This window comes from Sinocyclocheilus anshuiensis, unplaced genomic scaffold, assembly GCF_001515605.1.
Source record: "Sinocyclocheilus anshuiensis isolate Anshui unplaced genomic scaffold, SAMN03320099.WGS_v1.1 scaffold2186, whole genome shotgun sequence".
NCBI lineage: Eukaryota > Metazoa > Chordata > Actinopteri > Cypriniformes > Cyprinidae > Sinocyclocheilus > Sinocyclocheilus anshuiensis.
In genome coordinates, this window is record NW_015557072.1 from 391,265 (window position 1) to 416,770 (window position 25,506).

Below are 25,506 nucleotides of genomic sequence, written 5' to 3' on the forward strand. Positions count from 1 at the left end.
CACTAATACAATTTTAAAATAAGAAAAAAAGTACTATTATTACCTTTTATTTTATTTTTTCCAGTCCAGGTGGTCTTGGAGTCTCTACTAATAAGCTAAATCTGGTGTGTGTTGTGTCGATGTTCCTCCAAGAATAGGGTTTGAAAGCTCTACTGTAAGGAAATAGACGTTATTTGCCATGTGGTGACAGACTGTCCTTGACTTCACAGCATCATAGTATAGCCTCACCTAGATGCCTGTTCAGAGCAGTGTGTCCATCTCGCCACATCTCTGATGGCCAGAGCATTTAAGAGCAGAAAACCTGAAGAAGGAAATCAGGATGAACTCAAAACGATTCGAGAGCTCTAGAAACAAATTCACCCACTACAACAAGCAGCAGCTCAGGCTTCCCTGAGAAGAAAGTAATGGGGGAAGTACCACAGCCATCCGCAGGGATCGATATCCGCATCCACTCAGACCAACACGCGATCCATCAGCGTTTACGGCTCTCCGCGGAGTCCTGCGCTTCTACACCCATCCGTCCAAACTCATACTGTACGATTACCATCTCCTCCTCTCCATTAATTAGACATGAGGAAAGATCAATAACGTCTAACGGCTCTGTCTTTAATTATGAGAATAAATAACTCGTCATTATCTGTTGTTCCATTCCTGTGATGAATAGCATCGGTGCTAATTTAAAGCGGCAGGAGGGGGTCGCGCAGAGAAACTTTGCTCGAACAAAGGCGCGCTGACTTTATGTGCTGTCTCAGGTCCTTTCTACATTTCTATTTTCCAGCTCAAAGAAAGGTTCACCTGGGTTGCGAGATAAGTCAGCATGTTTCCAGCGGTGAAAGGCCCGTCGGAAACGTCTGAAAGCGCCGGCGGGCCGCTCGGGTCGCGGCTCCTTCGAGGCGGAGGGGTAAAGGAAAGCACATTGTGCTCCGCTAGCTTTTCTTGGGCTCTTTCACCCTCGACGCAGCTGTCAGAACACCAAACAACAGGCACAGCAATTTCCGCAGCCGTCCCTCCGTGAACGCACCTCGCTAAAAGATGCCACGGGCGCTGAGGCAGCGATTCGTCTGGACGACTGTCAATGCCTTTGTTTTTCTGTCAGGATTTTAAATTACACAGCGGCGGACTTCCTGAGCGACTGTGTGCCGAAGATTATGCCTTCGTTCGAAGCAAAAGTCGAGGGACGGTCAGATTGGAGTCAATTGATGCACTTCAGAAGAAAGGTGCCGGCGTTCCGGCTCTGGCACGGATATTTCCGGATTACCATAAAGTAGGCTTTGTCTAGACGCCTCAACTGCAGGCAGAGAATGGAGCGCTTCCCGTCGGTGTCATCTGTCATGATCGCGCCGGCTTCTCACTGGATTTGCCAGAGTTCCTCGAGCTCCGCTTTGGATCGGCACAGAAACAGATCCGAATGGAAGAGCAGCTCTTGGACTTTCCCTCCGTGACACAACAGAGCAGAACGACGCTCATCCGTCCTCAGTGCAGAAGATGAGGCTATGAAAGCTCTTATCGACTAAATGAAGATACAGGAAGTGTTTGTAACATCATAACTTTAACCCTAAACACACCTAGAATCCAACTAACGATCAGCACATTCGTGACCAGGATGCAAAAATGGGAAGATGTTGATCATCAACCTTAGGAGGAACAATTAAATATCATATGAGTGGTTTAATTTTGCTTTCATCCTCTGCAATCTCCCGTTTGGAGAATGGGTATAGCTTTAAAATCAGATTTTTTTGTCAACAAGTACTTTTTATTGAAAATATATCTACATAAACTTTAAGTATGGCACTAGAATGAGCAGTAACATATAAAGAACATACAAAGCTGTTAGTTTAGGGCCAAGTGATGTTTTGTTGTCACTGATAAACTTGCATTTTCCATGAATTAAAATGTACTTTTTTCTTACAATAAATTTATTTTCAGGGTTGATGGTTGAGGTGGAAATCATCAACTAACTTCCATTAGTTAACATGTATTTACAATGAAATATATATCTAAAGTGTATAATCTTAATCTTAGTTAAGTTCAACATTTACCAATACATTATTAACATCAAATGTTGTTATCTGTTGTTAACCTGTTAATTTTCTTTAATGGACTTGAGCTAACAGTAACAATGAGAAGTTTTATTTATTTATTATTTTATCGAATAGCGTTATATTAAACAAAGATGTAAAAAATACTGTAATAAATGTATAGCTCATTTTAAGGTAACTAATGGGACCATATGGTAAATTGTTACGATGTAATTTCCTGGATGTCAGAATTATTATTATTATAATTGTTTTTGTATATGGGGGAATCATGCAATAACAGGGATGAGCACAAAACATGGGACACTGCTAAATTATATTTTGGTAATTAAAATGAGTCAATAACTAATAAAGTTCTTAATGTAATGTACTCGATCACAATTATGACATTGTTGCATGACATTGCTAGACATACATGAGAAAGTGGAGACTGGACAAAATCCCCATTTAAAGTCTGAAAACAGACATTTGATGTTTTTACATCTAGTTACTCTTCATGTTAATGGCTTCAGAAATATATATGTCTGTTTTCAGGACAGGATCGTGGGGTCGGTGCCTGCGGCGCTGTAACGTCAGCGCTGATGATATCCTCCGGCTGACTGTGTGAGTGGACGTCAAATGGACATCAGGTCACAGCACATTGAACTAAATGAATTCAGTTAATCTCTCTGATGTTTCTCCATCCCTGGAGCCAAATCCTGACGCTAATGTTCCCCCTCAGGGTCATTTAAAGCCCTTTCAGTGCCAGCATGTCTAGTGGCACTTTACTTCTCCAGAACTCTCTGCTTTCTTCAACCAACAACCTGAATCTGAATCTCTTATTTGCTCTGACGCATCTATTTCCACTGGATTCGTCCAAAAGTCATGCATGAGTTTTACAGCACAATAAAAAGTTTCAAAGAACATTCTGTCACTATTTACGCATCTAATGCTCCATTGTTGGTGTTTTGTTACAAAAAACACCATAAAAGCACAAATACAAGCAGCATGTGACTCATGCGCTATATTTCAAGTCCTCCGAAGTCACATGTTCACTTGTGACCCGAAATAAGAGCCACATTTAAGTTTTCCACTCATTATTTCCCCCTCTGCTGAAGTTCTAACATCATATGTGCATCAGGTTGGACGTCAGTTTTGAATATGGCCACAAACAAACTTTTTTTATGGAAAAGAGCAGCTTGAACGTTCTGCTAAACATCTCACACGCGTTTCCAGTGCATTCGTTTGGGTTTTTTGAGGCGAACCATTCTGTTAAAATGGTTTCTCTGAAGAGTACTCAGCCACCAGCAGCATTCGCGCTTCTCCATCGCAGGGACTTTTGTTTTCTTTGATGCAGAATGCATTGTGCCTGTGACCTTGTTGGCAAATATGGGCCTGAAATCCCTGGCCAGTCTGTGAAAGGACCGAACACATTGGTCCCAGTTCCGTGGGTGCATTCATGAATAAGACATGACCCATATCCCCACACAACACAAGCACGGCCGATTGAACGCCATGTTTTTAGAGGAAGAAAAGTATGTCGGGGCTTAACCGAGGCAAAGACGCTTTAATGCAAAGCTTGTTTTCGATGCTCGTGCAGTCTGCCGCAGCCTGATATCTTACGGCGGAATATGTATTAGTTTTGTGTCATTATTCATGCTCAAACGATGCTGCTTGCCCACTGGCTGAATGTGCAGTAATTACTACAACTCCGCTTCCTTCATTTATATTAATGGATAAATATTTGTTTAGGGCTTCCTAATCATAATTATTTCCATTTAGACCGTCATTCCAGGTGAGGCTCGGAGAGAGAACAGCACACGACTCGTACTCGTACTGCATTTATAGAGTATATACTGCTGTAATGTGTGAGTTCAGATGAGACACCGCAGACTCTCTGTGTGCAATACTCAATCACACAGCGCTTTGTGCTCCACTCGACCTTCCATTCCAGTGTGACGAACGAGCCGCCAGTCGTTTTTAATCTTCCTTGACTCATTATTGGATTGGAGACCCCGAGTTAAGACGTTTTACATACAATTTGATAGAGGTAAAATAATCACATTTATTCCCACCAAGGTAACTTCACATGTAATCTTTACCAAAAACCTAATTTCGAAGGATAAAAGCAATTTCTTTGGTTTTAACGGCTTGGATTGTAATTAATATCTATTTTATCTCCAGGTTGTTGGGTAAAAGTTCAAATACATGTCAGACAGTTAAACTTTCGCAGACAGGTACTGCACAGGATCTGATTGGACATACAGCATAAAATAAACTTTCATCACTGAAGTCAAAAAATGACTCTTTGAAATATGCAACAGACATTATTTCATCAAAGTATTTACTTAAAGACTCTTCTTGAACTAATCAAGATATTTTAGTAAAATTATTTAATTATTAAGTAGGTCTTACACTGGCATTTCAAATGTTTTAAATGCATATTATTGCTGACAGATAGAAGAATCTATTCAGTAACATTAATCACTGTTGTTATTGTTAGGTAAAACCAAAAGTTAATTAAAACAAAAGGGTAATTGACAAAACTGAATAAAATAAAATAAAAAATGTCATAAAAATGACAAATTTAAATTAAAATTAAAAATGGATAACTAACTAAAATAAGCTAATGTACTTAAACTACTAAAACTAGTAATTAATTAAATTAAACTATATACAAATGTTTAAAAATTCTAATAAAATTACTAAAACTATTAATTAAATTTAACAGCTATATAAAAATATATATATTTTTTAAATCTAATAAAATTTCTAAAACTATTATTTAAAAAAATAATAAATGAAATTAATTAAACCTATATACTTAATATTAAAGCACATAAATAAAAAAAATGAAAAATTTAAATGAAATTATGAAAATATTAGCTAATTCAAAATAATAAACACTATAAATAATGATAAAATAATAAATACTATATTTAATAAATATAATATAATACTTAATAAATGCTATAAGTAATACTACAATAACACTGATATATTTATAACTGAAAGCACTGATATTATGACACAATCTGGGTCAATATCATTGTGTAAATATAAAGGGGGCTAACTGTATATCTTAAATAAGGTAATAAATTGAAGCGTATTTTTCTCAGACACACAGATGGCAGGGAGATCTGAGAGTTATGAAGGACACGTTCTGCTGTATGTCCTGTAACATCGCCCTCGGTCTCCCCTGCTGTTCACATCATATCTGTACAGACAGCAGTGTATACTGCAGAGTATTCTCAACATATCCAGAGAGATTCACAGACTCCCCCCTGTGTGTGTGTGTGTGTGTGTGTGTGTGTGTGTGTCAGAGAGAGAGAGAGAGAGAGAGAGAGCGTGAGAGTGTGTGTGTGTGTGTGTGTGTGTGTGTGTGTGTGTGTGTGTGTTTTCTAAGCGCCACACTGCTATTGTGTTGCAGGTTTTATCAGGCCTGAGCTGCAAACAGCAATACTCTCCCTCCAACAACAGATGTGGCCACAAAGGAGCGAGAAGGAGGGAGAAAATAAAATGTTTTGCCAATAACCATGCTAATGTTTGGAGGTGGAAAGTATATTCTTCTCTTGCATTTCTCCCATTTTAGGTCTGGCAGAATCTTTCTCAGGCCAACCAGAGGGCTGTTTTGTTTAGTAGATGCGTTTCATAATTTCATTAAAAGATAAGTCGGGTAAAAGCCTTTCGTTGGGTCCGAATGGTAAAAACTGGCAAAGGAGAGCATTTTCACTCCGGTTTCTCCACACGGACGCTGACACATCCAACAAGGCCTTACAAGGCCACTTTGTAAGAAATGTTGTAAATGTAGCATAAAATTAGAGTTATATTGATGATGCAGAAGCTAGCGAGCGGGAAAGCCCGTCTGCTAATTAGAATATTAATCACCCCGTTAAAAAGCTCCAAGGTCAGTGCGAGCTGAAGGAGCTTTTCCATTTTTCATGATCAATCCGTGGGACGCTTTTCTAGAAATAAATCGTCATTTGCTGCATTGGCCAACTACTCAAATGACACAAACACACACACACACACACACACACACACACACACACACACACTGAAGAAAGATACAGACAAAGCCAACATACCTGTGAAGGCTGGAAGGCAATGAGAGAGCAAAGGTTAGCGCAGGTTTTTGGTCGTAAACCTACCACGTAAAACAGTGAGTCGTGTGGTGGCGCTCGTCTCCCCAACACTGTTGGAGGCGACACATTCGTAAATGGCTTCATCGCGCGGAGTCCGCAGCGGCTGGATTCTCAGAACGGAGCCCGATCCGTCATCGAACTCTATGACCTACAGGTGCGAGAGACAAGATATGTTACGAGAGTTTTTTTTGCTCACAGGTGACGACAGACAATCATGCTCTCACACACACTTCATCCTGACACAGAGCTCTGACAGACAACGGACACCGCGGCACGATGTTCATTTACGCAACCTGACGCAACAGTACGAACACAGGACACAGAAACAGTCTGGTTAAGATCTGCAGTCGGGCTGCGACTGGCTTCCTCAGAAACATGTGCAATTGCTGGTATTTTGGAGATCTCTCTTCTTGAAGCCCAGCGAACTCTGAGAGATTTGATCTTATGTTGTGTCCTTAATGATTGTTTCTTATGAACATTTGTACGATATGACAACGATCTTAGCTGAAGGTCACAACTGACTGTCTGTGCAAAAAACAGTCTGTTGTTAGTATGCCTCTTTTAAACATAATTTCATAATTTGATTGTTTTTTTTTAAAGTCTCTGTGTAAATCATCATAAATCATTAGCGTAAATCCTTTGGTAGTGTACATGGGAGTTAATTTTAATTCCAACTACTATACATGGGGACCAAGTAGTATACTAAAATTATACTAGAAGCATGATGTTATATTCACATATAATTATAATTGCAATATTAAAACTATACTTAAAAGTGTACTTTCACAAGCTAAAAAGTGGCTAGAAGTATAGAGCTAGTAAAAGTAGAGTTCACTTGTAGTATATTGTAGTTCATGAAAAACTAGTTGTGTACTCAAGTTTACTACTGCTAGCTACTCTTAAAATATGCATACAAGTATACTTTTACTAAAAAGCAGGCCAATTTAGTCCTAAGTAGCATTGAACATGCACACAACATACCTTACAAAAAGAAGTATGCTTCAAGTTAATTGTGTTAACTTAAGTGAAGTTCAAGTATATCTTTCATGTATACTTTATGTAGTAAGTATAGTAGTTTCAATGCACTAGTTCTATAATTGTATGTATTGCAACACATTTCAGAACTAAATTGGCCCACTGTTTAGTTTATAGAAGTATACTTTCAAGTGTACTTTGCAAGTAACGGTAAACTTTGGGTACACCACTGGTCTTCTTTGTATTGCAAGTATACTTTGAACTATACTACAAGTGAAATCACACGTATAATGTTAGTTATATACTTCTAGACTTTATTCAAGTGCACTTCAAAATATACTAGTTTAATATTCCCTATGCAGCATGTATAATTGAATGCTATCTTTAAGTGATCTTTTCATCATACTTAAAATTTACTGTTTACTTTTTGTTCTTCTCTAAGTACACTACTAGCGTCCTATTTAGGTGATTTGTATACTTGAAATAAAGTTCAGTTGAAGTTCACAAATTGTTTACTCTGATAATGGCTTATAATAGAAGCCCATGTGAATCATGTCTGATACAAAACTCTCACGCCTCAGAAGAAATGTCAGTAAAGCCTGCCAAATGTTTATCTGTTTCTGCGTGGGTTAATAACACTGTGTACAAAAAAGGTCAGATTCATTTCCACCATGTATTATTTACTTTAAAATTTTCCACCGCAAAGCTGACTTATTATAAACTTGTAAAATATATGCTGAAGTTGAGTAAAAGAAACCAGTGTGTGTGAAGGAAACGTACAGAAAAGCTTAATACACCATTCTACACCAAGTACACTTGGAATACTAAATTATACTTTTAAGTATACTTAAGTATATAACAATTCAACAGTATAAGCCAAGTACACTTAAGTGCAATTTTAAAATGAACTATACTTAAGCATATATCTCTATATAGTCTGTCTTGTAATGCACTGGGCAGAAATCAGTCACACATGTTTGAGAAGCTGGCTTTGGTTTGTGTAAAATGCTCAGTGAATGTCTGAAGGCGATGCTAATTCTTAAGCCAGACGTTTCACGATAAACCCGGTGGCTTTAAGAATGGGACGGCGTGGTCTGGCCCACTCTTAAAGCAGATCGCATGAAACATGAAACGAGGATGGTGATGTGACGTCGCAGGCACAAACGTCATCAGACAGTCGATTAGCCTCGACGCCAGACAGACGGGACACAGGACGCTCACAGAAAGGTTTAGTTGCTGGCAATCGGGAGATGTATACTCACTTCTGACAGAAACAACCAGGACGGGTTCTCCGTTTTACAGACTTAAATACATCAGTGGTCATACGCTGCGGCTTTTCTTTCACTCTCACTTTTCACGTAAAGAAATGCGAGTATGACCACGCGCTCACATGCATGCACTTGTGTGAACAGTAGATGAAGATGGTTGTGCGGCAAGATGATGCAGAAATTAATAAAAATCTTATCAGTGTTCAGCTGTGATGCGTTGGTTCATCATGCTGGGCTGAGATGGCGATCCAAAAACAGATAAATAAACATACGGGACTGAGCCGCGGAACATGCGCTGGGAAGCAAATGAGATGCTCAACACAAGAACAAAAACCACTTCTGGGAACCAAGTGCATTTCAGAAATGCAAAGCGCATGTTTGACGAAAGCATCTGATCCATCATTTCCTTAAATGAAGGTAATTCTTATTATCTCATGCTGTTGAGATCAGCGGCCGGATTCACGAAGCATTCTTATTTTACTATCATTGGGATTTTTTTATTATTTTATTTTATTATTTCTATTTTTGTAGTGTCTGTTTTCATTTTAATTTAAGGTTTTTTGTTTGTTTGCTTGTTTTCCCCAAATATGACTGTGAGAAATGTTGTTTTGGCAACTAGTTGAAACAAAATAAGTTTAAACTTTCTTTGTTTTCTTTTCTTTTTAGTTAAAGTTTTTTATCATTTCCAAATAACAATTTTTGGATGGTTTTAGTTTTAGTTAGTATAACCCTGCTTAAGAAAAAAAAGTCTTAACTGCCATGCCCCCCTATTTTCTAACTTAAGTAGTATTTTTGGGAATACAATACTTTTTTTTTTTGCCATTGTTCTTAAGACAACCCCCAACTTGTCTTAAATCCCAAAACAAGTTTAAGAAATGTATCGGGTTGTATCAAATTAATTGTTACTTTGCACAATTAACAAACAAGATAAACGCACCAGTCTGATCCATCTTAAGACAAGCACATTTAAAAATAATTATTTTAACTCGCATTAAAAATATGATGAATGCAAGTGTGATAATAATAATATGAAGCAAGTGTGCTTTTTCCAAAAATAGTAATACATTTATTCCTAAAAACTTAAAGAACTTAAGGAGAACTGCACTTAGGAACTACGCTTTAGCTTTTATTACTATTGTTATTATTGTTTCCCCTTGTTTTTTCTAAAGACGATTTTCATGAATCCGGCAGCGGGACATGAGTGATCATGCATGTTAGTGGTGGGAGGATATGCTAATGAGTGGGTGTGGCTGAAGCAGTGGGTGTGGTTAATGGGCGTGGCTGTCGTTAGCATTCACTTGTCGAGCATTTTACATCAGAACAATAGACCTAATACCTCAAAACGCTGGTTGCTCACTCTCTTCCCCTTCTTGTTCCACACGATCTTGGGCCGCGGGTCGCCCGAAGCCTGGCAGATGAAGGAGGCGACGCCGCCCTGAACGCCCGTCTGATCGTTCGGGGTTCGCAAGAACTTTGGTGGCGCTGAAAGACAGAAAGTGGGAAGATTACACAACTGATTCAGACAGATTACTGAACAGAGACGCGTTACACAAAAGAAGAAACACAATCAAATGAACAGAGCAAAGATGTGACGATAGTCCTATGAACACTGAAGGCAAAATCACTCATGAGGCAACTAAATGCATTTAAAAACATAATCAACAAACATAAAATTGGTGAATGTTTTATATCAGAACAACAAACCTCAAAACTCAAGCTTCACAACTTTAAAAATTTTAAGTTATGCACTTTTCATAAGTGTTTAATCTTTTTGTTTTCCCAGTTCAATTGGTATTTGTGTGTATGCATACTATTTATTTATTTATATATTCATTCATTCATTTTGTTCCCAACAAACCATGAGTGGGCCAAATACAGCAGTCATTACCAACACACCAAACATTATAAACAGCAGTTTCATTTCCCTCAGAAGTCTGTGTTTGTTAGTGATGGAGACGAGCGGCGACTGGATCACATCAGAGACACGAGATCAGAAACACCATTTATTTTAAGAGTTTTACATCATGATCTGTGTGCTGTTTATTAGGCGTCATTAATAGAGCAGACGGTAATGAATCCCAGAGTCCAAAATTAACGCTCGCCATGATCCAAATGAGGTAAAAACCGCAGAATGAATATTTGTCCTGTAACATTATTAGCAACATAATGCATGATTTAAATGCTATATAAGAACAACTCTATCTTGCTGATGTAAGAGACACAAGATATCAAAATCAAACACATTCAGATGACTGAAACGCCAGCGACTGACACATGACTGAAGATCGAGGTAAAAATACTCAAATATTTCACACGCACCGCAGAGAAACAGTGTAAAAACAATCAGATGAATCTGGGGGCGGGATCTTGAGTGCACTCACACACTACTGTTCATTTAAAGAAGTAAATGTTTTTATTCATCAAGGATGCAATAAATTGATCAAAAGGGAAAGTAAATACGTTTGTAAAAATGTTAAAAAAGATTTCTGTTTCAAATAAATGCTGTTCTTTTGAACTTCCTGACAAATAAAACGCATCAGTTTCCACAAAAATATTGTGCAGCACAACTGTTTTCAACATTGATAATAATCAGAAATGTTTCTTGAGCAGCAAATCATCATATTAGAATGATTTCTGAAGATCATGTGACACTGAAGACTGGAGTAATGATGCTGAAAATACAGCTGAATAAATTAAATTTTAACATATTCACACAGAAAACAGCTACTTTAAATTGTAATAATATTTCACATTTTGTTCAAATAAATGCAGCCTTGGTGACCAGAAGGGACTTCTTTCAAAAACATTCAAGCATTATTATTATTTATTTACTATTATATAATTCATTAATATTTTAAATTAGTTTTATATTTACAGTTTTAATAACTTTGTTATGCACTTTCATAATTTGTATCAGTTTGTTTTAAATGACATTTCTATATAACTTTAGTTTTTGTTTTAGTAATTTTATTTAGTTGCCAATTTTCGCTTAGTGTTTCATCTAACATTTATACTTCATTTCATTTAACGAAACAGATTTTAATAGTTTTAGTTAGCAATAAGAGCAGTGTCACATCTCTCGTATGATGGATCATGGCGGTGAGCACTTGTTCCCTAGTTAGAGAGCTGCTCGTGCTTGAGGCGGGCAGTTAATACAAGATGTGACATACGTATCCCATAGTCCCTGTCTATAATTGGATCTGTGAGCGGGGTGTCACCGCCGCGACCAGAGGGATTTCACTGAGTCGCCCAAAATATCTGCCGTCGCTGCCAACAGCCACCGCCTCTCTCGCGCTCGCTCTCTGTACTTCAAAGAGCAGTTTCTCAGCATGTAAATATGTAAAATCGTATCTGGTGCGGCTGTCATACAGCTATCTGAACATGTGCCGAATAACACATCAAAGATGCGGCTGTCAGTGAATCTGCTCTAATGGAGTTTGGGTCGACAGTAAACCCCGCTTAAGAGCTCACGCTGCACATCAGCTCCAAACACACCCAAACACGGAGAAACAGCAGCACACGTGTGTGTGTGTGTGTGTGTGTGTGTGTGTGTGTGTGTGTGTGTAATCATGTTTTCCAGCAGAGCTGACGTCTGCTATAAAACATGATCACTTTCACTCAGCTCCATGTATTTATAGATAACGTAAGGAAAATACTCCTGCTCATCTGAAATGACCTATTGTACTATGTTAAGTCCCAGTTGTGATGGATAGTCTGTGTGGAGTGTTTTGCAGATATGATGGTCTCAGTGTTTCATGGTCCTGACGCTTTAGGGAAACACAGATCTGTCCTTTTGAAGCAGGTGTGTTTATTAGTCACGTTAAATTAATGAAAGCAGTTAAATATTCTGTTTATCCAGCTACCTCTATAGGGATTTCCTGAGTTTCTTCTGCGAGGTGTATTTGGAGTTTCAGCGCGAGAGCGCCCTCTGGCCTTTGGATGGAGATTTACTGCTGATCACAGAAACGTGCTTCACTGAAAGATACGCATGACAATCGCAGCTTCTGTCTAATCACGATTTATCGCCTTTGCGATTTAATTTCGATTTATAGTGCAGCCCTAGCAGAAAGGGCCCTAAAAGGCCATATTAGTAAGACTGACTTTCATTTTTGTAGTCATTTTATTTTTCCCCAATGTGAAGGCATTCGTTTTCTCATCTTGAAGAGGATTATGGGTAATTCTGTATCCCGCTATGTACAGTATGTACATGCACAGTACGGCTGCATGATTTGGGGGAAAAGTGTAATTTTCCTGATAAAACTGCTATTAAAATTGCCATAAAATTTTTTATAAAAAACTCGCAAGTTTGTTGTGCTTGTTTGTAGGGCTGCACAATTTGGCAATTGATTTTTTTTAATAATAATAATAATAATAAATTATTATTATTATTATTATTATTAAAATATTAAACAAAAGACATACTACTACTGCAAAATTTCACTTCAAGATAAGTCAACAAGATTGTTTACAGTACAACTGTAAAATTACTAAAAATATTAAACAAAACAATAAATATTTTCTAATATGTCACTTATACTTAAGTATTTAAGGCAAAAATAATAATGACAACAGCTGCTTTAAAAATAATTCACACTGCAAGTTTGGAAAATGTTTGACATGTTGTTTTTAGATGCGACTCAAACCGCTGGCGTGTAAATGAACACAGTGCTGCGCATGACAGCGCATGAACCACATCACACAGTTTTATTGTAATTAATAGTGCAGCCGTACGGCAATAAAGCACACTCAATGTGAACTGCTATTTCCAGCAAGATGAATGAACAGACGGTGATATCAGCTGTGTTTTGGATTTTTGGTTATTTGATCAGGTCAAAATGCATAATGCATTCAGTCTCAGACACGAGTGCTGCAGTCTCCTGCAATGCTGCATGACTTCCGCTTCATTCATCACACTGGAAATGGATGCAGTGCGCACTGCATTGTGGTGTGTGTCGTGCGGTGAGCTCTGCTGTGAAGATGCAGTAGATCATCTGGGCGTTTCACGAGCACAGAAACAGTTCAGTCTCTCAGTCCATCAGAATACATTTGTGTCTTTTCTCTTCTTCAGAAGCGAGTGACACGTTCGATTTCTCCTGCGTGAGCGGCTTGTATCCCCTGTCTGTCAGAGACACTTTCATGATTAGAGTCTGTCAAACGAGTGTCTCTCACAAACACTGTGCTTTAAATATGCTGTTAAGCTACCAAAATCACAAATACAAACCTCCTGTCTTTGCTTGTGAGACTTATTAGATATCTAACATCATATTATTATCGCATGAAGCTGCAGTTTTAAACATCAGATGTCTGTTTGTGGGAAGAAGGAAATAATCTCATGCCATTTAACTCAATTTTACACACATTGTTGACTTCATTCATCAAGCTCAATTGTTCAACATTGTCAAAGTTATTGTTACTGTATTGTATTATAGTGTAAAAAACAAAACAAAACAAAATCTAATAAAAAAGAAAAATAAATAAAAAATAAAATAAATAATGTGAACCCAGTTGTCTGTTTGATCTGGTTGAGATTCAGGGTTTGTCAGGCGTTTACTGCTGTCATTTTATTTGGATGAATATTTTTGGCCACCACTTCAAACAGACACTTTAACCTGCAAAACAGCAGTCAGGACCGGTGCAGATGTCACACACCAACACACCTGTTACCACCCTCCTCACGCTCAGGTGTGTCTGAGTGACCCGCGTGTGACCGGGGACCTCCATTACACACCAACACACACACACACCTCACGTCTGCCATCAGAACAACACACAACAAACACCTCCAAAACCTGTTCACTGAAGAAACTCATAAACATGTCAATGTGATTCATCAAATCAGGAGCTGTATGCAGATCTTTGCTCTTCATTACATTCACTTTCCTTCATCATGTTTGAAGTCTCAATATGTTTCATCAATACAAACTAACTAGGTTGAGACTACTTTTTAACTACTTTGTAAACTATGATGCTACTTGCTTTGATATTTGGATATTTAATACAATGGCATTCAATCAGTGTGAAGTAATTGTTTCAATACTTCTTCTGCGTTGCTGTGTATTCCAGTTGTTCCTAAAGACTGCAGGATTGGCTTATATCACACATACACGCTCGTGTGAGAGCAGTGTGACCTTCCATGGTGGTCTGTGAGAATGTTTCAAACCATTTTCACAGCACAGCGACTTTATAACGGCCACAACAACATAAAATCTGCCCTGCCAGAGGTGACTGGCCCACACACACCTGACAGACACACACACAGCCGTCTGTCTGACACATCTCGTGCAACACAAAAACATACACAACTAGGGATACGCCGGTATCAAATTTTCATGTTGCGATTAATTGCTAATGCTTTTATCACGGTATACGGTATTATCACGATATTGCACGATAACAATATCGTGCATATTCATTACCGTGATATATCGCATTACCGAATACCGGCACAAGTCTATACACAACACCGTTTTCAAGCGACAGACACCTGGGGAAGTTCTCAAGTGTCGTTCCAATAGTCGACTGCATTTTCCCACAGTCACTCACATCTACGGACTGAGATTGGTAGAGTGAGATGTGGACCAAAAGATGTGTTTGTGTTTAACATGAAGATGGCAGTGTATGAGGATGACCTCTACAGAAGCTCATCTGGCGTGTGTGTGTGTGTGTGTGTGTGAGCTCCATATGGCTGACGCACAGCTAATGAGAATCTCTGGAGAGCGACAGCTCGCGGGACCTGAGCGATGATCTTTCCTCTGAGCGCTAGCGTTTCAACGCCAGATGACAACCTTCGGTAAGAACGACATCATCTACTCGTGCAATTTGATTCACAGGGCGACTTCACCAACATCCGTTATCGCCGGATTCTCGCCGACGACCGTGGCCTGGCTCCTGACCTCCAGGATTTCCGTTTGGCCACGAGGCGCATGGCGGCCAGAGAGAGACACACAAACATTTCAATCGCGTAAGAGTCTGATGATCTGATGTTCTCCGTCATCCTCTTCGCCTGATAAAACAGCTGATCCTCTCACGGAAGAATTTTGGACTCTGATTCACACGGCGGGTCACGGACATCACCTGGTTCCCCAGGCAACAGCGGCTGTCACTTCACAGCCCACGCAGGTCTCGGCTCGTGTCGAGGTTTGACGAACGCCTCCGGCCACATTTACAGCCTGACATTAGTGTTCCTATCTTTACTTGTTGGTGCTCACTAACAAAAACACCTTTTTGAAAACTTTTAAGCAGATGACGCAGATATGGGTCAGAGCAGATTCCTGTGAGACTCTACATCATCAACACCTCCGACAATATCAGAACAACCTAATATTAATTCTGTGACAGTGTGTGTGTGTTTAGCTTGAGGATCTGGCCTAGAGCGTTTGTGTGCGATGGTTCATGGTTATCCCACAAGAGTAAACCTGCTTTCTCCTCACTAATATTTACCTCAATAGCCAATTACAGGATCAAGGACAAAGTGTATGTATGATGACGGGAACAAAGTGCAATACTCATGCAGAAAAAACATGCACCCTTTTACCTCTCATCGTGTTGGTTTCCTGTCTAAATCTCAAGGCTGGTAAATGGGAGGTTTCTGGTTTTAAGATTTAATCATGAACTCTCACCCCTGGTTACTCCAGGAGAACTGTCCTGCAATAAGTCAACTGTAAGTTACTTGGAACTGTATATTACTTTACAGGATGTTCGGATGGAGCATTTGGCAGATAGTTGTGGGTGTGGAAAGAGCCAGGGGAGAAAATTACTGTGAAGTGGATTTCTGGAAATGCAACTAAACCCATTTGTCTGAAACTTTCTTTGGTCAACAAATGCCTACATTCACGAGCAATGCAACACCTTTGATTTAGACCCCTGGTTTAGACCTCATTAGGACTTGATTCTATTCTCCAAACAGATCCATTTAAATTAATTACATTACAGTTTGAACTAGCTGGTGTGTGTGTGCATATAAACAGACTGTGACCATTGAAAGGTCTCAGGAGGTATAGTAAATTTGAAGGTTCTAGTATGCACCAGGTGTCACTCACTCACTGACTGCAGAGAATGGTACAGATCTGTGAAGTAGAGGGTGCCCTGTCAGAGCCTTGAATTGTTGTGGGCGGCTATTGTTAGCCACTGGAGTGAGATCAAGAGTTGAGTGACATAGGGAATCTTGGGTTGGTTGAAGATCGGATGCACCATCATGTTCTGGATCATACTGTATGTAGAGGCTTAACTGCAGCAACAGAGCACTGCAGTAGCCCAGTATTGGCTCTGATATTATAGAGCATGACACTGCATGACTAGACTGTCATTGAGATGTGGCCAAGAAAGTGTAGTTGTTGAGCCAAGCTGTTTGGTGACACTGCTGTTGACTGATGGGCTGACTGAAAACACAAGGAATTCTGTCTTTGCAAGGTTAAGCAGAAGGTAGTGTTCCTTCTTCCAGACCGAGATGATGTTAGATATATAAAATGGAATTTAAGACTGAAATAACAAGTGTCATTGTACAGCATGGATAGGACAAGCAGTGCACCTTTATGATTGCACCCAGTGAGGTTTTATAAATGGAGAACAGAAGGGGGCCACAAGAACCGAACCCTGAGGTACCCCGTGGTTATTTGACGTTACTCAGTGACAGATGGCAGGGTCCTCCTAAGAAGCTGAATTGGTTGTAAAAATGGCACCTTTAAAAACAAACAGCAATTAACTCCTTTTGCATGAAATGGAAAATGTGCTTTGGTCAGGATGCAGATAACTCTGAATAGATGCTTTAGAAATAGACATAATTAATTATTGATTTATCTTTTCTCCATTCTATTCATTCCTGCTCTCTGAGAGAGAAAGACATGCTGATGATTTCACTTGTCTTTTGTTCCCGAGACTTCATTGGAACTGACCATGTGACCTGCTAAAGGATGCTGGGATAGTCCGATAATAAGAGCCCATCTGACATGAAAAGGTCTTCTCCTCGTTAAGTGTTCAGCAGTGTTTGTTAAATGAAAGAATTTGCCAAAAATAAATATGCACACACAGACAAATGAATGTGTGATGCTGCAGTCAGTGTGTTCCAAATGGCATAGATGATACCTTCCCAGGGCACTTTGAGTAGAAACAACCATTCCAAACAGAAGTGCTCAAAATAACTACTTCAAAGGACCCTTTGAAATGAACGTTTTTGTGGGGTTCAAATAATGGGCACTTCACTCCCAAGATTCTTCACCCTGCATCAGAAGCTCTATGCCTGCACAAGGTTTGCCAAAGTTTGTACTCAAATTAAACCAGCAGAACCTGGCTCGTTGTTGATGTAGTAGTTGCTGGTATAATTATATTGTTAATTCGTTTGACCTGTTATCCTAATAAAGCAAAGAATGGTGCTTTAAACACACAAGCCTTTATGAGATGGTAACCACAGTTCTTTTGGCTTGCGTTACAAACAGCCCCCCCTCTCAGTGTACAGGGAATAACGTATAGGCATGATCACCTCTGAATGGAACACATTCAATTTCATACTTCCTCATACAGGCTCTCCCTTCAGATCAAGCGTTGTTTGTCTCTCCCTTGTTGGGGACGGAAGAACAACACACACACACACACACACACACACACACACACACACACACACACACAAGAAAAAAACAAAAAAAACAATGACTGGACACAAAGAGAGGAGATGAAGAATTGGCTTCCATTTCATTCTTACCCTCATTTTCTCTTTCTCTCTCGCTCTGTCGTTTGTTCTTAGCCTACAGTCTTCACAGTTAGATTTATGCCATTTATCATGCTGACACACTCGCTGTCTCTCTCTCTCCCTGTTTTATTCTCCCCCGTTTCTCTAACGGATGAGCCTTATCCTGTCTGTTTAGACACACAAACCTCTCCCCATGTATAACGTAAAGACGGAGGAAAACACTGGCTCCGCACACACACTGAAGAATGGCGTTGGTTTCGCTGAGAGGAGTTTCACAGATGGCGAGGGGAAGTGACTGTGTGAGGTGGCACAGTGGGACACACACACACACACACACACACACACATATACTCGTCAGGGTTCCCAGAAGGGAGTGTGTGTGTGTGTGTGTGTGTGTGTGTGTGTGTGTGTGTGTGTGTGTGTGTCCACCGCACGGGTTGGAAAATCTACTCCATGACTCTAGATATGTTCCCATTAGTCTGAAGAATCAACTCTCCTCAAATCACAGTGGACTTGTGGTGTCGCGGCCTCCGCTGATGAATGTCGGTGGGGCTCGTGAGACCGCAGGGAGTCCCGTTCGTCATTTCATCATTCTGAAGGGTGCTCACGCGCACACCCTTTGTGCATTCTCAATGCACTAGTTTGGAACTTGGCTGTGCATAGTCTGATTAAAATTCAAACACATACTGACTAAATTTTACCTTGAAGGCATTTTACGTCACTTTGGGAAAAGGTGTCTGCCAAATGCATTAATGCAAATGTAATATAACATCATGTGGCTGAGTTCTAACATGCAGCTTTACCATTGCTAGTGGTGCAACTAATCGAAAAGTCCATACGACCCCCTACATCAGACCACAACCCAACAGTCCAGCAGCTGAGGGTGTGATTTGAGACAGAGCCAGATGCACTAACTTGAGGAACGACACTGTTTGGGTCATCAGAGTTTGGCTTCTAGGAAATCTCGATGTCGTTCTAGAGAGATCCGTTTTTACCAGGTCAGATTTTCCCTTCTCATCTCACATCTGAGGTCTGTGTCTCAATATGATTAATGAGCCTTAAAACTGAACCACTTAAAAAGCATTCAAACACATTACTGGCCATCTCTTATTGTGATGTCACAGATGAAGAAAGTCTTGTGCAGTGATTATCGCGTTTCGTGAGCGGTATTGAGTTCGCCATGCTGAAATGTCATCAGAGTATTTACACTGCGATTATAAATCTATATCAAACTGAGAGAGGGCAATTTAATTCATGTCTGATCAATACATCTTGGATTTGGTACAAATGGAGTATGAACAGAGAGAGAGTGTGTGTGTGTGTGTGTGTGTGTGTGTGTGTGTGTGTGTGTTTTGAGAGGTGTGTGTGTGTGTGTGTGTGTGTGTGTGTGTGTGTGTGTGTGTGTGTGTGTGTGTGTGTGTGTGTGTGTGTGTGTGTGTGTGTGTGTGTGTGTGTGTGTGTGTGTGTGTGTGTGTGTGTGTGTGTGTGTGTGTGTGTTTTCAGCGATCGTCATGACGACCCCCTGATGGGACGTAATAGTGAAAATGCCTCCTGCTCCACCCAAACGGTCACGGCTGACTGGGCGAATAGTTCAGCCAATTAAATCCCATAATGAGCGGCAGCAGTTCAGGAAGTGTGAAATTGCAGTTGCTCTCATTCTGAGAAGAAGAAAGAGCCGCACTCGTTGGCTTATTGATCCCGTGTTTTATTTTATTTTATTATTTAATTTATTTATTTTTGGCGAGATGTTTGTTTGTTGAACGTACGAGCCCCTAATAGTTGTTTATTGGCTAAACGAACAGCGGCTGTTGAAGTTTTAGTTCACCCAGAAGCATTCTGTCATCATTTATTCTCCCTCATGTTGTTATAAATGCGTATGACTGATTTTCTTCAGTGGAAGTCAAACAGAGATGTTTTGAAGAATGTAGCGGCTGCTCTTTTCCATGTAGTGAATGGGAACCGGGTCTTTCAAGCCACAAAAAGATGCAAAAGCATGAAAAAAGTCATATAAATCAATTATGATTTAATATTGTACTCCATATTCCACAACAATACTGCAAGAGGAAACGGTCGAAATTTGAGTCATCTACCGAAAACATGTTTTTCCACTGTCTTTGGGAGTTCATGAGAGAATAATTGACTGGAATGATGGTGCTTTTTGAAGGCTTTCGGTTCACATCTATTATAATTACATGGAAAAGAGCGACTGGTGCATTATTCAAAATATTTCCTTTTGTTCCACAGACGAGAGTTGCTCAGTCAGGTTTAGAAAGACGAGTAAATGACAGGAATTTCCTACAACTTAATTTCAGCACATTTACATGTAAAATATCTCACTTGTTCTTTCTATGCAAATATTTAATACTGTATTAGACAAATATGCAACGAGAGAGTGATGTGTGTGTGTGTTCTTACAAGTATTGTTAATTTGCACTCTCTGTTCAACACTAATTAGCTACACTCATATGCATCATGGATATTCATAAGCTAGCATGCAGAGTGGACAATTAATTTGCATGCAGGTGATAATTACTAGATTTGGGTGACGCCCTCTTGAGAATTGTCCAATGCTGTCTTACTTCACGTCTGACAGAGGCGGTAAAAAGAGCCGTGTCGATGCTCTGTGTGTGTGCGTGTGTGGAACAATCCCATAATGCAATGGGACAAAAGCTGTTCAATTTCATTAACTGCAAAGTCATCAATGTGACGGTCGCACTGAACACACTCACACTTTAAGAAGGATCGGTGTGTGTGTGTGTGAACAGCAGACGCTAAACAGCTGCCGCTGTGCAAAGCTTGTGGGCATGACAAACACGAGCACGTGTGTGAACGCTGCCCTCTGACTGTCTGTCTCTAGAATGTCAGCCGTCCATTTCCTGATGAGCTGCTTCCACTTTTTTTTCCCTCAATAATATTTTTATATCTCACTATAATCAGAAAACAGACATTCATTTGGACACAAGCTTTTAGAGATCATTAAATTGAATGTGAACAAAACCTTGGATTGGAACTAAATATAAAGTTCCTTAACAAAATTCATTATTATTATTATTATTACTATTATTATTATTATTATTATTATTATTATTATATTTGTATTATGCATACAGGTACAATCAATTCAGCCTACATAATTTAGTTATAAGGAATCCATTTTTAATTAAAATAATGATTTAAAAGAAACTTATGACTATATTTCACTATATACATTTTCCAAGTGAATCAAAAACTGAAAGAAGTACATACAAATTATTCTGACTTAAACCAATCACCAAAGGAATTGCAAACCTGTCACAAATCTGAAGAATTCAAATAAAATGCATTTGCATTTGATACATTTAATTGAGTTTGCAGTCTTTTTATTTGAGCATAATCAGTGTTTATTTTGATCCTGAATGAATCGTTACGGTTTGGACGGCACACTGAAGGTGGTTCTGCTGACTAGATACGATTACTACACAAATGTAGTACTCAAATATTATTTAATAATTACTGGGAATGAAAAAATGAAATATGCTCATTCCCTATATGGTTGTCCTGTGTGGTTTGTTTATAACCACAATTAAAATAAATAAATAAATGCTTGAACGTTTATACCAGTCAAGACAGTTTGCATAGAATTATAATTTTTATTTATTAAATTTTTAAAAAGTAAAAATCTCATAAACTTGACTTTTTAGCCTGAAACTTCAAGACATCCTCCATAAAAGTCATCTGAACCTGACAACGTTTTCTTTTTAAATTCCATGTTGTTATAAAAAGCTATAATAAGTGCATACTTAGAGAGTCAGTCTGACCCTCTTCATCAAGATGTACACGTAAGCTACATAATGGTAAACATGCACTCATCCTCAAGAGTGCTTGCAGAGACGCCTGACCTCACTTTCACAGGCTACGAGAACCAAGATGACATGGGAACTTTTTAGGGTTACGTGGGACACGACTGAAATGGTCTCAAACAGGGCCATGTCTGTCTCAGAGACAGATATAGTTTGTGCTTTTATTAGACGAAGCTTCCCCAGTGTAACTGTACAGCAGACAGACTCACACCCTCAGCTGACGCCTACAGAGACGATCCCTCATTGAACAAGAACCTCGAGCGCTTCAGACGCTCTAAACGGGCACAATCCTGAATTTAGCACACAATTTTTAAGTACAACACAACATTTAATTAGCTTGAACCTTATCCTCCACACTGGGCGGCTCTTTTTCCCATCGTCTCCGTGGGTCGATCAGGAGGTTTGGGAAGCTCTAGACTCTCCCGCTCTCTCTCTTTCTATGATTATTCCTGTCATTTTCCCATCCGCTCCGGAACCACGCAGCACTGATTAAAGCCTGAAGCTGCAAACGAGCTGACAAGATTTGACTACCACAGCAAAACCTACAGACGTGCTAAAACACGTGACCACAGACTGAACACACTGAGCTCTGTGACACACAGACGCCTCGTCATTTCAGTCAAATCACCATACATGCAAATGAGGCGATCGCACAACATGCAAACAACAACCTGCCTGGCAGCCAAATGCAAATACTGATCTAACAATCATCTTCATAACACGCCGAACTAATTAAACATCACAATCACAACAGCAGAACAATGATGATACACAATGACCAGATAAAAGAACACTAATCACAAGATACGTGTTTAACATCCTCTCTGCACTTGTAGTGTGCTTCAAATCTTAAATGTATATTCCTAAAAAACTGTACTTGCAGATAATATGTGACCCTGGAGCACAAAAGCAGTCATAAGTCGCTGGGGTATATTTGTAGCAATAGCCAACAATACATCGTATGGGTCACAATTATCCAATTTTCTTCTATGCCAAAAATCATTAGGATATTAAGTAAAGATCGTGTTCCGTGAAGATATTTTGTAAATGTCCTACTGTAAATATATCAAAACTTAATTTTTGATTAGTAATATGCATTGCTAAGAACTTCATTTGGACAACTTTAAAGATGATTTTCTCAATATTTAGATTTTTTTGCACCCTCAGATTAAGCACACTTTTAAAAAGTACATTTTGTAATAATGGCAAATTAAACATTTTATTTTAAATAAATATGTTTTAATCATCTTTTATATAGTCTCTTATATTTGAGTTGATCTTAAATGCACATTCAGCAGTACTTTAACCATATTTCAAAGACAAGAGTAATACATATAAAGATGTACTTAAGTTCTACTTAAGTGGGTCAAAAACACTAAAGTTCAGCTCAATTTATATTGAATATAAATCCAAACTATATAACATTTTAATTTAAACGCAATTAATATGCAATTGTCTAAAAACATTACATTCAGTTCACACTTAAGTGTCTAATTTAAAGTGTTTAAAGTCTATTATTTCTGCCATAAGCATGCTCAAGTGCACTTCTTTTCCACATACAGTAGGTGACCTGTGCATGTTGTTGGTCTGAGTATCGTCATGTCTCTCCTCTTGTGAAATTGGTAAATATTAGTGCTGTCAAACGATTGATCGCGATTAATCGCATCCAAAATAAAAGTTTTTGTTTACGTAGTATATGTGTGTGTACTGTGTATATTTATTATGTATATATAAATACACACACATACACTATATATTTTGAAAATATTTACATGCATTTACATGCATATATGTACATTCATATAATTTATATTATATATACATATTTTAATATATAAACGTAACATATTTTTCTTAAATATATACATGCATGTGTGTGTATTTATATATGCATAATAAATATACACAGCACACACATATATTATGTAAACAAAAACTTGTATTTTGGATGCGATTAATCGCGATTAATTGTTTGACAGCACTAGCAAATAATAGTAAATATAAACACTAATTGAAGGGTCTTCAAATGTTTTGTTTTAAATCAGTTTTAGCCGTGGTTTATTGTGTGTGGAGCTGCGGTGTGTGTTCATCTAGTCCTGTAATGCACATCGGTGCTTGTTATTTTCCAGCATCTTTTTTTGATTTTTGCACCTTGACTGTAAAGCTTTTAGGTTTGACAGGATCGTCAGGCCGCTCTACAGACTCTGGAGATTCTGCGTCACGATCAGCTGTGTTCGGTTCAGATGGAGACAGAGAGCAGGCAGTTAAAGTGAGACTTACACTCGGCGCTGGAGAGCAGGACCGAGGCGGTGAGCAGCAGGAGACAGTGTCGGACGGAGGGTAACGCTACACAGACGCTTGGCACAGGCATGATGTTACGACTCACCCGCGGAGTGTGCCAGCTCACAACGCTCCTGCAACGCTCTCACAACCTGCAGAGACACACAGCAATCAGTCCATCAGAACACAGAGTAATCATCAACAAACGGCTTTGCTTTTTAAAGCACAACACGACAGGTCTTTTCATGCACTGCTCAGTTTTGAGGTCTGTTTTGCTCCAAGAAAGAAATAAAAGGGAAAGAAATAAACCAGAACACACATTTAAGCGTTTATTGTGACTCTGGAGCACAAAAGCAGTCTTAAGTCGCTGGGGTATATTTGTAGCAATAGCCAACAATATATTGTATGAGTCAAAATTATTGATTTTTCTTTTATGCCAAAAATCATTAGGATATTAAGTAAAGATCATGTTCTGTGAAGATATCTTGTAAATTTACGACTGTAAATATATCAAAACTTAATTTTTGATTAGTAATATGCATATAGATCTCAATTTTGAAAAATGGACCCTTGTGACTGATCTTGTGCTCCAGGGTCACATTTGTTGCACTTACAAATATGTGTCTACAGGTTTCAGTTTCAATACATGCTCTTAAAGAGTTTGTTTCTCCAATTTAGTATCACTTACATACACCAAAACATACAGTTTTATTCCTCTCTATATTCTGAAGGTTTTTACTAAGGGGTTTGTTCATATATCATTCACAAGTGAATTACAGAACATTTAATTACTAAAAACAAGGTGAAAATGCATATTATTCCCCATATTTTCTGATTTATGGAGGGATTCAAAGAAAAATCCTCTGGAAAAATATTTAACTCTAATATGTCAACAAAATCAAATGAGAATTTTGAAGCCTTTATCCAATGGTCAGAAAAGTCCATGCAGTAAATTGGTGATTAATTAGATAATGCACAATTTGCATTTTTAAATGTACAATTTCAGAAAACTTGTAATGCAGTGCAATGTCGTAATGCACTGTGATTAGATCAGCTGTGGAAGTGTGGTGAAATCATTTTTTTTACCCTGTTCATTGTAGTGTTTTGCCTTAATAAGCTTTTGACTTGGGAATCAATAAGTGCTGAGCGCTGTGTTAAACACACACACACGCACACACACTTGCACACTCACACACGCACACGCACACGCACACACACGCACACGCTCACACTCACACACACGCTCACACGCGCACGCGCACGCGCACACGCACACTCACACACGCTCACACGCGCACACTC

General features: G+C 38.9%; 1 protein-coding gene across 1 annotated transcript in view; it reads right to left on the reverse strand.

Annotated features, from left to right (window-relative positions):
• LOC107676736 (receptor-type tyrosine-protein phosphatase delta-like) overlaps window positions 1-25,506 on the reverse strand; it is a 319,184-nt gene that overhangs the window by 70,652 nt on the left and 223,026 nt on the right. Inside the window, exons 8-10 of the mRNA XM_016471396.1 lie at window positions 24,205-24,356; window positions 9,740-9,885; window positions 6,167-6,308 (exon numbers count right to left, since the gene is read on the reverse strand). Of these exons, the coding sequence (XP_016326882.1) occupies window positions 6,167-6,308; window positions 9,740-9,885; window positions 24,205-24,295 (379 nt within the window). The 5' untranslated portion in view covers window positions 24,296-24,356. The remainder of the gene's footprint in view (window positions 1-6,166; window positions 6,309-9,739; window positions 9,886-24,204; window positions 24,357-25,506) is intronic.